The sequence below is a fragment of the Cavia porcellus genome, unplaced genomic scaffold, assembly GCF_034190915.1.
Source record: "Cavia porcellus strain 051 isolate PalLab524CR breed Dunkin Hartley unplaced genomic scaffold, mCavPor4.1 scaffold_32, whole genome shotgun sequence".
NCBI classification, from domain to species: Eukaryota; Metazoa; Chordata; class Mammalia; order Rodentia; family Caviidae; genus Cavia; species Cavia porcellus.
This window is the reverse complement of record NW_026947515.1, coordinates 44,427,097-44,441,758: the sequence shown is the minus strand read 5'-3', so window position 1 is coordinate 44,441,758 and position 14,662 is coordinate 44,427,097. Positions and strand designations below refer to the sequence as shown.

General features: G+C 35.8%; 1 protein-coding gene across 2 annotated transcripts; it reads right to left on the bottom strand.

Moving 5' to 3' along the window:
- Positions 1-254: 254 nt before the first annotated feature.
- Positions 255-14,237, bottom strand: Znf286a (zinc finger protein 286A). Of its 2 annotated transcripts, XM_023563527.2 has the most exons (6): positions 13,543-14,236; positions 12,556-12,611; positions 9,806-9,920; positions 8,746-8,838; positions 1,456-2,707; positions 255-581 (listed from the first exon to the last, which is right to left on the bottom strand). In XM_023563527.2, the coding sequence occupies exons 1-5, from the start codon at positions 13,595-13,597 to the stop codon at positions 1,479-1,481; spliced, it is 1,548 nt and encodes a 515-aa protein (XP_023419295.1). In that variant the 5' UTR covers positions 13,598-14,236; the 3' UTR covers positions 255-581; positions 1,456-1,478. The 2 variants fall into 2 exon arrangements, with proteins under 2 accessions (XP_023419295.1, XP_023419296.1); XM_023563528.2 differs by lacking the exon at positions 8,746-8,838 and having other exon boundaries at positions 13,543-14,237.
- Positions 14,238-14,662: the final 425 nt, after the last annotated feature.

Genomic DNA, 14,662 nt, shown 5'->3' with positions numbered 1-14,662 from the left:
AGAAATTGAGTCTTTATAAAAGAAGATGCTAACATTTAGTGGAAATAGCTAGTTATTTTTCACTATTGGTACCTCTAGGAGCAGACCCAGGTGTATATACTTCCAAGCTTAAAATGATATGGGGGAGGAGAGAAAAGTACAGACAGAAAGATAGAATCCAGGAGAGGAAATCTGTTGTGAATTTTCTAATTTTCCATAGTTTTCACATAAGACGTAATATGTAATAGAATAACAATACAAAACTGACATACATATAGTGTTTTACTAAATATTTATTTGAAGGCTTTTGGTTCCAATCTCATCACTAGTCTTTGGTCACCATGTAACTTAGCCTAATATATCATTTTGACAGCATGCCTTGTTCATTTTCTTAATGGCTTAGGAATAAACACAAACCAGACACTCAAAAACAATGTATGTAAACATGAAGGCCAGAGAAATGGCAACTTCTTCATGAAGGGAAGCTTTTCATCTTCACGTTAGGATCCTGATGATCGTCCCAGGAGGTTTTTCCATACCCAACAGGAAGGTATGCTCTGGTGTCTCCTTCTGGTGCTTCAGATTTCTTTCTGACTGGGCCCCTAAATAAAGTAATACATCGAACGTATCAACTTTTCAGACTGAATGTCCCGAAAGCTTTTCTAAAGATGACACAGTAAACTTTGCAGAAGTAATATAGTGAAATGAAATCTCCTTGATAATCTGATTCTAGAAAATGAATGATTTAATCAATGACAAGAATAAGCAAAGATCAACGAATACAGTTAAGATTTTGACCCATTCTACTTCAGTCACTAAAAGGAACTGAAAAATGAAGACAAACCTTCTCAACAGAAAGGTAACAATGAGCTAAATACATAAGCAACACAATTCACAGGAACGTAATTTAAAACCTATTGTAAGCACATTTTACTTATAGTCATTAAATTAGACAGAAGCCTTCAGGGAAAGGAAGGGAATCCTAAGCAATTTTCAACACTTAACCTTTATAATTTCTATGGTTCATATTATAAAAGAAACAACATTCTCTAAAGGTATGCTATTATACATATGTGGGTTTCTACTTTGGAGTCAGAATAACAACTCTTTATCTTCCTGATGACAAGAATATGAGCATGCAAACTAACCTACAACATCATTTCCTTCCAAAAGGAGAGCTACAATGGGCTCTGGCACAAACATGAAAAGTGGAGAATTGGATTTCACAATGCTTACACTGATATCCTTCTCGGGGATTTCCTGAATTCCCACATGTGGGAATCTGGGAGGTTGAAGATTAGCATTTTAAGATTTATAGCTAGATATTTTTATAATTATCCAATAAACAGACATAAAGAACATCTTAGCTAAGAGGAAAATTATGTATTAGGTGAGTATATATTAGGTAAATCCGATGTATATTATAAGTTTTCCACTTAAACACTCAGATATTTAACAGTGATAAAGCCAACTTACATTTCTTCACATTCGGTAACTTTTCAGGGCTGCTCTTCAGTGTGAATTCTTTGATGTCTAATGAGGGATGAACTGCACTTAAAACTCTTCCCACAATCATTACATCTAAAAGGCTTCTCTCCAGTATGAGTTCTCTGGTGCTGAATAAGAGCCGATGAATGAATGAAAGCTTTTTCACATTCACTGCATTTGTAAGGTTTCTTTCCAATGTGAATCCTTTGATGTTTTGCAAAATTTGAGCTCCGGCTAAAAGTTTTTCCACATTCACTGCACTCGTAGGGTTTTTCTCCTGTATGAATTCTCTGATGCTGAACAAGGTGTGTGCTCTGACTAAAGGTTTTTCCACACTCACTACACTCGTATGGCTTTTCTCCAGTATGAACTCTCAGATGCTTGGTAAGGGATGAACAATGGCTGAAAGCTTTCCCACATTCTAGACATTTATAAGGTTTCTCTCCAGTATGAGTTCTTTGATGTTTAATAAGTGCTGATGAATGAATGAAAGCTTTGTCACATTCATTACATTCATAAGGCTTTACTCCAGTATGAATTAACTGATGCTGCACAAGATGTGTACTTCGATTAAAACTTTTCCCACATTCACTGCATTCATAAGGTCTCTCTCCAATGTGAATTCTCTGATGTATTGCAAGGGATGAGCTTTCAGTAAAGGTTTTCTTGCACTCACTACATTCAAAGAGAACTCTATTATGAGTTCTCTGGTGTTTCGTTAAATTAGCTCTGTGGCTAAAAGATTTCCCACATTCACTGCAGGTATAAGGTTTCTCTCCAGTATGGACTCTCTGGTGTCGAATAAGCACTGAATGGTAAGTGAAGAGTTCACCACAGTCATTACATTTATGAGGTTTTTTCTCTTTATAGGTTCTCTGCTTTTTCCTTAAGCTTGACTTCTGCTTTAATCTTTTACCCAGTGTATGAAAGGCATAGGATCCTTTGGGAACTCTGTCTTGAGGGATAAGGACAGATTTTTGACTGAAGTTTTTCCAATATATATCATGCTCATGATTTCTTTCCTCAGCAAGTGAATTCATGTGGGTGAACACTTCTCTCAAATGTCTCTGCTGACTTCCTTGCTGATTTTCTAACCAATTTTCACATTCAAGTGCTGTTTCCAAGGTGGAGTCATAGACGTTATTTCTTGTTAGTCTGTCCATTATTACATCCTGATGTGACTCTTTGGAAAATTCTTGCACTGAAATTGAATCTTTGCTCTCAGGTATAGTTTCCATGTCTGAAAAACATTGGAAATGTGAATTTCCTTCATTTTTCTGTGCTCAACAAAAACGTAGTTCTGTAATAGGTGAGAATTAATGAAGGTGAAAAGCATTCTTTCAAGGAATACATGGGTCTGATTCTTACTAGATTATTTCCAAAAAAGAAGCAAATGGAGAAAACAAATAGTATATGCAGAGAACATGAGTATAAACTATGCAGCAATGTCAGAAGAGGGAAAAGATGACCAGAAATGTAGGAGAAAGAGGGATATTGATAAAGCAATATATCAATATATGAGAGACAATATGTATACTAGATCAGGATAAGAGAAAATACTTTTTTATGGAATACCTACTATAGTAAATATTAAGGCAGTTAGCATCTTACTGTAGAATAGTTATGATTCCTAAGTTTACAGTCTTTTAATTGTGCTCATGATTAGCTATAAATCTATTGCCAGTGTAATCTTCCTAACAATAGTTTTATAATATTTCTATTAAAAATCTCCTATGGTCTACCCAAGGCATAACACAAATATATGAAATGATACATGCAAAGGATATTCACTATAATATCAATTAAGACCTCCAAAGACTAGCAACATTCCAAATACCTAACACAGAGAAAAAAAAAAAGACTGAATGAACTATAATATATACAACAAATTGGATCGTATGTAGCTTTTTCAAAATAGAAATAATCTCCGTATATTGCTATGATCTCTAGGATATATTTAGTACTTTTTTAAATGCAAGGTATAATGAAAAACTAATAAAAAGGATCATTTACAGGGAAATGTCAGAAAAGGACAGGGCAAAAATAGAAGCTAAGTCTCTTTAAATATGTGTAATGTAAACATTACAATTTTGTATCAAATATAAAACTATTTTACAAAGATGAAACAATTTAAACAACAGTTCAAGAGAATAAATACATCAGTGAAGTAGAAGAGGAAATTCAGAAATAAAACTACATTCTTATAGTACACATAAAAATAGGAAAATCATTTTAGTCACTGAATGAAGAGCTGGTTTCTAACAAAATGTTGCCATGACAACTAAACATTTAAAAGAAGATAAGTTAGATCTCTCATTCCATAAACACAAATAAATTCTATTCATTAATCTGCATTCACATATGTATCTCTTTTATTCAGCAAGTATCTAGGCTTTATGCTAGTTTCTGGGACTAAACAAACACAATCCCTATGCAGACAGAAGGAGAGAGAATTTAACACTGACATACTGAAACCATTAAGAAATAAAAGGCAAATGATGTTACGAGAAAACAAGAGAGGGAAATAGAAGGGAGAGTTTTCCTTGAAAAAGTAAATCGCTCTGCAGAATGGAAGGTGAGCTGGGATTAAGGTGAGTGTTCTGCATGTACTAGTGTTCTAGTGCACAAAAGCACTGACACGAGTATTCCGGACGGATGGAATAATATGTACACAAACCCCAAGGTAAGAAGGACATTCAGGAGAAGCATGGTGAATGAGATTATGGACTCTGAAGTCAGAACACATGAATTTGAGTTCCCACTCTGCCATTTACTAGCTATGTGACCTTGGGCAAATAATTCAATATCTCTTTCACTTTCCTTATGCATAACAGTAATAACAGTATCTACTTCATGAAGAATAATAATAATATTGACTTTAATTAGCATTAGAGTATTTATCATGCCACTAAACACTGACACTGCATAAGTGCTTTCTAAAGGTTCGTTAAGTAAAATATAAATCAACATAGATAAGTAGAAACCGAGATCTCAAAGCAGCAGTCTGTGGACCCATGGAAGGCTATAACACTAACTTCAAAATAATACTTACACGGTATTTATCTTTTATAATGTCTTCATATTTACACTGATATTGCAGAAGTAGTGGTGGTAAATTGCTTACAACTTAATAAGAATGAAAACAGTAACATCGAACTTATTAGTAATTATACTGTTTTCTACCTTGTATATATAAATATATTAATTTATACACTTGTGTATATCTATATCTATAGATATACAGAATCAGTGTCCTTTTAAAATGTCTACGGAAGCAATAAACATTATAATCAGTTTCCTTTTAAAATGTCTACGGTAGCAATAAACATTATTAGTTCACTGAGTTTCAATCCTTGAGTACATACCTTTTGAAAATTTTGGGTTGGTAAAATAAGAAATATTCATAAAGCAAGAGGTTTTACCAGAGTGTGTAATGACTGTTGTAAGGAAAAACACTTGTGTAATTGAACTGTGAGCTAAACTACTTTTCTTAGGGACCGTGATTTTTACTTGGAAAAGTGACAGACTGTGTTATCCAAGTTGAGAATCTGGCACATGGTTTCTCAAGAATGAATAAGGTGAATCTGTCATTTCAAGGAAAACAAATTATAGTGTTTGATAAAATCCGAGCTTTCAGACAGAAATGACGAGTTCTAGAAAATTAACTACAGAGAAAACTTGACAGGTTTCTAAAATGTGAAGACTTTCCTAAAGTCAGTATTGTCATTAAAAGTTGTAATTTAAAAAAATACTATACAATGCAAAGGATCAAGTTTTAGAATATCTGCTTAACTTAGTGAATCAGTACTTTCCAAATGATCAATACAGATGTTAATGTAGTAGAGTATGAATATTTATGGTTATAGTTTCAGATTTTACATTGTAGTGGGATTGAGCCAAGGTTTTTGCACTGAGCTACATCCTAGCCTTTTTAAAATTTTTTATTTTGAAACAGGATGTCACTAAGCTGGCCAGCCTCAGATTGAACTGTGTTTTTTTTTAGGTATTGGGGATCTAACTCACAACCTTGTGCTTGTCAAGCAAGCGCTTGGGAAATTGAACTTTTGATTCTCCTTCACCTGTTTTCCAGAGTGCTGGGATTTCAGCTATGCATAATTAGGCCCAATTTAAAATCAAATCTTGATCAAGTAAAAATGCAATTACTCATCAAAGAAAGCTAACAAGATACATCCAAAAACAAGAGGCAATTTCAAATACGTGAGTGACTTAAAGGAAAAATGAAAGGACAAATATATTAGAAAGTAGGAACAAATATTTATATAATCTTGCAATGAGGAAGGCTCTTAAATGTTACTTAAAAGGTAGAAAATAAAAGAGTATAACATTAATTTTGTACACCAAAAAGTATAGTAAAACTGAAAGGTAAAAATCTAAAAGAAAATCTGTAACGTAACGAAGGGTAAATACCTCCAGAGCTCTTATAAATCACTAAGAAAACAGCAATATCCAAAACAAAACAAAACAACAAATTCCAATACTCTAAAAAAAGAAGAGTGTCCAGTAGGCAAATCACTGACAGGTCTACAAGGAGGAACAGACGTACCTATGATCACAGGGAAAGATTTTAAAGCAAGAGGAATTTCAAATGGAAAAAATTTTGTAAAGAACATTCAGAAATAATTTATAAACACACACACACACACACACACACACACAACGTTAATTATAGTAATTAAAACAGTATGGTATTAGAGCACAGATAAACAAGTAAACCAGAGTGAACAGAAACACATCTACATACATAGGGGAATTGGATCTACTACACAGATAACATTACAAATCAGTGATAAAAGATTGGTTAATAGATAATACTTGATTATAGACTGTAAAGATGGAAAGATAAAATTAGTTTGTTATTTCACAACATGCAAAAATACATATAATGCAAAATTTGAACATTTGCAAATAAAAAATAGGATATGTTTGTGAAACTGAGATATAGATTAACAAAAAGGAAATATGTAAAAAATTCAATGAATCTGACATTAAAATTTAAAAATTCAAGACATTATAAAATCAAAATAATATCAGAAGAAACTTTTTCTCAATGATCTGTAATGCTGCCTGTCATGTAATAAAATTTAAAATGTATGAATACATCCACAAAATCAAGAAAAAGGTGTGAATAGACCAATTTTTAAAACTGTTCAAAGACCATCGATTGATAGTTCACAAAGAGAAAATCTAAAGAGCAAGTCATCATAAATACTCAAACTCACTATTCAGATAAATGCAAATTTAAAAGCATGAAACAGCACTTCACATCCACCAGATTTACAAAATTAAAAAACCTAAAAACATCAAATATGAGCTAGGACAGGTGGTAGGACCTTGATAATTTCTAGTAAAATTAATATGTAATACTTCAGGAGTGAGTTAATCCTTCTCTGGATATCTATCTTAATTAATCCTAATTCTCAAAATGAGCATTAGTCAATGCAGAGATGATCACTACAACTCTATCACCAAAGGCAAAAAAAAGGGTACAGTTTATTCACACAGTGGACCTACTGCAGAGTAGCTAAAATAAACACATCATTATAAATTAATATAGATTAATAAAATACAATGTTAAATTTTAAAAATCAGATTTAAAAGCTTAGTAAAACATACATATTATTTGTACATGTGTTTATGATATATATTAGTTTATGTACATATGTGTATGTTTGTAGACATATATACACATGCAAACAGAATGATTCATATCATCTTTTTTTTTTTTTATCCGTACCAGGGATCGAACTCACAACTATGCGCTTGCAAGGCAGGCGCTTATGCCTCTGAGCTAAATCCCCAGCCCTGATTCATATCATCTTTGAGATACTTATAGTGCTTACTTAGAATGAAAGGACTTTAAATCTCTAATATTTTTTCTTCCTTAAAAAGTAAATGTGTCACAAACCCAAAGGAATGGTAAAATGAAATCAGGTAATATTAAGTGTTGATAAGCATGTGAACAACTAGAACTCTCCTCCTCTGCTGGTAGTAACATAACTGATATGCCAACCTTGAAAATCTCTTTAGCAATTTCTACCAACAATCAACAAGCACCTAACCTATGGCTCACAACAACTGTACCTGCATGTATATACACAACAGAATTTCATATATGAGTTCATGAAAAGACAAGTCATAAGAACACACACAATAGGGGCTGAGGATTTAATTCACCAGCATAAGTGCCTGCCTGGCAAGCGCGAGGTTGTGAGTTCCATCCTCGGTACCAGAAAAAAGCTAGGAAAAAAAAAAAAAAAAAAAAAAAAAGAGGACACACAATAGCATTGTTCACATAAACAAAAACTGAAGACTATCCAATTGCCTATGTTTAAGAGAACAGGTAAACTATGCTAAATGAACTTGAATACTAATGTAAGGAAAGACTGTATGACAGTGAACTATAATACACCATATTGTATATATCTTACCGCTAATGTTCAGAGAAGGAAGCCAGACACAAGAATATATGCCATGGGGCTGGGGATTTAGCTCAGCGGCATAAGTGCCTGCCTTGCAAGCAGACAGTCGTGAGTTCGATCCCTGGTACCGATAAAAACGAAAAAGACAAAAAAAAAAAAAAAAAAAAAAAAGAATATATGCCATATCATTCAACAACAGTCCAAAATTAAACTACGGTGTTGTAAGTTAGGATAAGGTGATGGAGGGAGGTGGTGGAGGGAGGTGATGGAGACAGGGTATTAGAATGCTCCTAGAAGTGCAGGCAAAGTTGTTTTCTTGATCTGGGTACTAATTACACGAATGTGTTTTACTAGTTAAAGTTCACAGAATTGTATAGTTGTGATGCTTTTATGTATATTATACACTGCAAAAAAAGAAGAGACACAAAGTAAAGTATTAGCAAAACTTTAATCTTGGTGATGAATACATACTATTTTATTTCTGGATTTCTTTATGTATCTAAAATGTTTTAAAATTTAAAATATTCATCAAAAAGAAAGGTGATTATATTGTTTGATCAATTTTTCATGCCTATCTCTTGTAATATGAGTAACTACTTCCAAGATAACAATATGAATGTATTAACCATTATCTATTATCTTGTTTTGAAATTCTGTATCATTTTTTCTTTTTAAAAACAAAAATTAACAATAAAAATCCCTGCCCTTTGGGAAAAAAAATTTAAAATAAAGCATTTTAAAGCAATGGCACATAAGCATTTCTTATATTCTTTATTAGAACTCAAAAGGGACAATCACTCTCCTGTTGCACATTTCTGAAGATGATTCCCTGACTCACCCGAGTAACTGCGTTTAGGGGCTTTTCTCTCAAACCTCAAAGGTTCCTTCCCATTGTCCAAACTGTAGTTTTCAGGTTTGGAAACTGGAAGCCCTGTTTATTTGGAAGAAAAGAAAGAAAGTAAAGAGAAATGGAACTTAGCTATTTAAAATGGTCCCAAAGATCTACCCTGGAAGATAATTTACAAAGACAAGTCTGTCAATTTACAAAGACAAGACATTACAGGAGGATCTGGGGAAGATGGATCTTTAAATATATGCAGCAGGAGCTAAGCCTGATACAGAGTTAAACTGCATTTGTAAAGACAAATGCTGTTGTCTGTCAAAGAAGAGAATGTCTCTTAATTTTCTTAACATGTGTAGAAATTTTTGCGTAACTTTGAATTTTAGTACTTACGTTATGAATGATGGAAAAAAAAAACTGGACCTCAGTTGGATCACAAGATAGTGACCATGGCAACTACAGTTTCTGTTTTCTAAAAATTTCTCTTCCTTTTTCAGTTACTGGAAATCACTTTCTTGAGAGATTCATTCCATGTGATTTGGGAAGTGCTAACACAGCCCCCTACACCCCTCTACAAATACACATATATGTGTCTGCACACATATAGTGGTGAACACAAGATCCAGAATAGCCCAGAGAATACGCTCTGTCTATGGCTCGATGATTATTTCTGATAAGCATCTGACCCTATTTGTGCAACTCCCAGGACAGAATCATTCTTTTTGCTTAGCTTTCTAACTGAAAGACTAATGTAACTACCAATCTGAGGCAGGAGAATTGCAAGTTCAGGCTAGCCTCAGCAACTTGGCAAGACCCTGCCTCAAAGAAAAAAAAAAGGAGGAAGAGGAGAAAGAGAGAAGAGAGAAGAGAGAAGAAGAAGAAGAAGAAGAAGAAGAAGAAGAAGAAGAAGAAGAAGAAAAAGAAGAAAGCTCATACAAAGTCAAGCTAAGTGATTAAAATTAAATAACACATTCTGAATGTAAAACTGAAAACGTGTTAAGCTACTTCATTTTCAATGGCGAAATGATACTTAAGCGTTGCAATCATACGTTCTTACAAAGTGAGACTAGGTTCCTATAGTTCTCCAGCATCACATCCCTTTGTGCTGGATCCAGCTTCCCCCACTCCTCTGGCGTGAAGTCCATGGCCACGTCCTTCAATGTCATTGTTTCCTAAGACAAAACATATTTGTTTACTCTGCTTCACTTGATAGGCTCCCTTTTACTCACCATTATGCTTAAACTGGAGCAAAGGTCTGAGATACACTCAACAGAGAAATGGTAAATATTCTAACAGTTGTCAAATTCTGAGTATTCTATGTAAAGTCACTGAGTATTAATTGTAAGCCAAAGTATACTGTGTCAGACTCAACATGAGAATTAAGTGAAGTAAGTTAACAGTGGCTCCACTGAAAGATGACAATTTTTCAGGGGGAAATAAAGTATTAAAATATAAACCAATGAGCCAACAGTATAATTTGGCAAAGTAAGCTAAATATAGGTAGACAAAAATAAAAACACGGGCAATTCTCCTGTGAGTCCTATTAAATACTTGAAGAATCAATGTAACTTTCAGAAGATGAACTACAATAAACAACTTGCAAATGGAGAAATTATTGAGTAAAAAATTGAGTACCAAATCCAGTTAACATGGAATTAATTCAAGTTAAAATGTGTTAAATTGGAAAATGATTGCAACAAACTAATTAAGGTTACAGATTTCATTAAAAAATGTTTATATGTAAAATATTGAGATTATAATTTCTAAGATCATTTATAACTTAAAATCTGACATATTGTATCACTGTCATAAGATCAAAAATATAAAAGCTGTACATTCATAGAAACATATCAGTACTGAATATGTCCCTGTAAGTAATTCCATGAGGAATGGACGTAAAAATTCCCAGGTTGCTAAGTGCTATAACTGGATAGATAGATAAACATTCATGACGTATTTATAAAAACAAAGTAAATTTCAGTAAATTCCCAAATAGAAATAGAACAGAATAATGATCGATAACTGAAAAACCATGTCAGATATAAAAATAATTATGAAAAAAATCTGAAACACAATGTCTAATAACTAACACTATACTTACAAGGAAATGTCATAGTTTTAAACATTTTCATCAAAAAAATTATGTAAGTAAATGTGCAGAACAAACAAGTCAAGTTGAACAAAAATAAAGGAAAACAAAGTTTGAAAACAGCTGGGATTACATTTTTATACCAGTGTTAATGCCTAATTTTGAAAAACCAGTAATAACAAAGTAAAACATTAACTTGTTGAGAAGCTGGATAAACAGTATGAAAGATACCTCCATTACTTTTAATATTTTTTGAGTTTAATAATTTTTTAAAGCAAACTTTACATAATGGAAATAATGTGAGCTTTAAGAAATAAAAGAATCATCATTTAAAAATAAAATAAAATGTAAAACCATTAAGTAGCCATTAAATATAAAAGACATGAGAAAAAAATGACCTTGACCTTAGAATACCTAAATCAACACTCAGTGGAAATTAACTGCCAAACAATAGGAAAAAAATTCCAACAAATATGTAAACCACTGCACAAAAAGATAAAGAATACATAGGAAACAGGATTATACATATCACAGCAATAAAAAATTGAAATATACATGCCAGATGTGAATGAGCATTATCTCCTTTAAAAATGGTTTTTAAAAAAGCCTAGAGAACATATTACCCGAAACAAAGTATTATTCCAAGGTTGGCAGTGTAATGGGCAATATGTCACAAGCCTGAATATAATACTGCAGACTCAACACAAATATGGAAAAACATGTATCAGCCTGTTACCATTGCTTGGGAGAGATGAGGAAATGAATTTGGGAAGGGAAGTAATATTATCTTTATATTCTGTGCCCATTTTTCCTGCCAAGTCAGTGAGAATCAAAGCCATATTTAAAAAAACATATAGTAAGACATAAAAAATAGCCAAATTACTAATAAAGTTGAAAAGTTAGCATCAAATAAGGTCTAAAGTAATGCATAAAAGACAGATTTTTAAAATTCTCATAGAAGATTCAAACCATACCAATGGTTTAGCAGATTTAACAGTATCACATATATAAAGGTCAAACAATGACTTCCCATATTTCAACCACCATCTAAATCCAACAAATCTTAATATTTGCCATACTTACTCTTTCAGAGGTAGGACAATAATATACAAGTAAGTTATAGGCATATCATGTCAGTATTCACACACCCAGGACTGAATTCTAAAATTTTAAGCCTTTAGGTTTTTTCTAGCATTTGTTTGAACCTGTACCACAGGCGGTGGGTCATGCAACTAGGGAAAAGCTAGTCCCGAGAGGAAGTCAGCAGAAGGCAAGATAAAGCCTGAGACAAAAGAGCAGGCACCAAAATGGAGACACAATGGCCAAGGCCAAGGGCTTCCCAGGTCTGATAAACAAGGGTCCCCTGTTAAATTGGTGGGATCTTCTGGCCCAGGAAAGTGGTCAAATCAAGGTGATACATACATGCCAGCTTTTTTTGCCTTGAGTTTCTACAGGCGTAATTCTAGTCAAAGTCTCTTCCTTGTAACCCAATTGATTGACCTCAGCTTGGCCCACAATGGTCTAAGACATAGTCATTTTGGTGTACACAATTAGACAGAGTCCCATGGCAACACACTTTCAAGTCCCCTCTTGCTTTCAGGAACTTTCCTCCAATGAACTTTCTTTCTACTCATCTCCCACATCCTTGAGTCCATTCTTTGGCATCTTGAGACATGAACTCAGTTAACTGGATTTCAGTCATCAGCAGGTACACTCACCTGGGATCTCGCCGTGAGACGCAGAGCTGCCTCTTCTTTCTCCTCTGTGTTCTCCTCTTGGGAAGAAAGAGCAAAGGGCAAGAAAGCAATAATGATGCAGACTACATTTATCCAGCTACTCACACTTCCAAGTCTAACAGTCCCTCCAAATGGGCTCCCTCCTAACACTGAGACTGAAGGGAGCCCCAAATACCTATCACCTCCCAGATGGTGGAAATTGTACTTGGGACTTACATTCAGTTGCTACAATCAACATGTTCTGGAAGACGACACTCTCTGATCTAGAAATTAGAATAATTTCCCAGCTTAACCTACAAAAATAGTACAGAAGTAGGTGTAATGGTTCTCAAAATTATTATGAAAGTCCACTTAAAATGTTAATTGCTAGATCTTACTTGACAGTAATCATCATTGGTAGAATCTGGGGTGCAATATAGAAATCTAATAAGCCCAGGAGGCATTCTGATGCATAAAACCATTGACCAAAGTTTAAAAAACATTGGTCACCCAGCACCGGAAGTGCCTGTCTTCTCTGTACATTAAACAAAAAACGTACTGTACTGAAATCATATGAAAATTACACAAAGTGGGATAACAGGTGTGTGGAAATATTTTTGTCAGCCACAATCGTTAATTCGTCCCACTGTGATGGATAGGGAAGTAGGATGGGATAATCATTTGGAAGGAAGAAAACGTGAAAAAAGTCGCTATGGCTATACTCAGCTCAGAAACTTAACATTTGGCTCACGTTTGGGGACGTTTTGAAAGCTCTACTATGCACCATGCTGGAGTGTGTCTCTGTGTGTGTGTGTGTCCCCAAGCCAACTCTTCCACACTCACTCAGACAGCATCCATCCATCCCAAGACTGTGGGTGGAGACAAACAGCACCTCTCTAACAAGCCATCTGACCCTAGGCAACCATTTTCCCTTTGGGGGAAGAATCCCACCCTGCTACGCCACAGGTTCCAACACTTGAGCAATTCTACCTCTTTTCTCAGGCATCTGAACCAAATCTGACTCCATGATCACCACCTCCTCCATGTCTCGAAGATGCTGCTCTTCACTCAAATCCAGACCTCTCTGTGCAAAGTAGCGAGAAGTCCCAGCAGGCAGGATGCCCCTTTCCTTCGCCCCTCGGGGGTCTCTGCACAGGTCTGGTCAGATGGGATCGGGTTTCTTCCTCACCGCGGAGCCGCCTCGGTCTCACGGAGCTGCAGCCTGCAAACCCGGGGACAGCATCCCTGAAACGGTCCCTCCTGCTCGGAGCTGTCCCGGGAGAGGGGAGAGGCGGTAACGATTGTCTGAAGAGATGGTGTTGGGGCTGCAGTCAAGGCAAAACGTGCACAGACGACTCCAGCTGCACTCGGGTCGCTCGCGCGGGATCCCCCGCTCCGTTGCGCCCGCCTGGCCCGCAGCGCGCCCACCAGCACCGCTCTCAACTGGTCTCGGGGGAGGGATTCCAGCCAGAACGTGACTGTATTCGGCTCCAGGCTTGCCGGCCAGGGCCCTTTCACGTCCGTACACTCCAGCCCATTTTCTGCACAGGACGAGCCCGGAGGCGACCTCCGCGGTGGAGCTGCGAGGCGCAACACCCCGCCAACCAACTCTCCTCCCCTCCCGGCCCTAACAAAGGCTACGAACTTCTTGGGCCAGCTCGGGGTTGCGCATGCGTGATAAGCCACTGTGAGGAACAAGGCCCACTGGCCGCTTTCTGCCCGGAACTACAATTCCCAGAAGCCCCTTCGCTTTCATACTACTTTTCTCAGCAGGTGGTATCGTGAATAGCGCTCTATAGACAGAAGCTGAAGACGGGCAGCTCGTTTCCTCTCGCGAGGGTGTAAAACGCTGTGTTCCCTGTGTGCCCACTGTGGGAGGTACGGTAAAAACACTGGAGGCGCAGGTTTGGGTCCTGGCTTTTCTGACTCTATCTACACACCTAATCAGGGCTGCTGAATCCAACCTACTCTGTTGTCACGTTTTATACTTCTGAAACTCATGCTTTGCCTTTAAACACTATGCAGTTTTTTTTTTTTTTTTTAACAGCAGATTTTTGGTTGCATACTGACTCCTGTGTCCATTAATCCACGGACAACTTGCAGTCCTAAA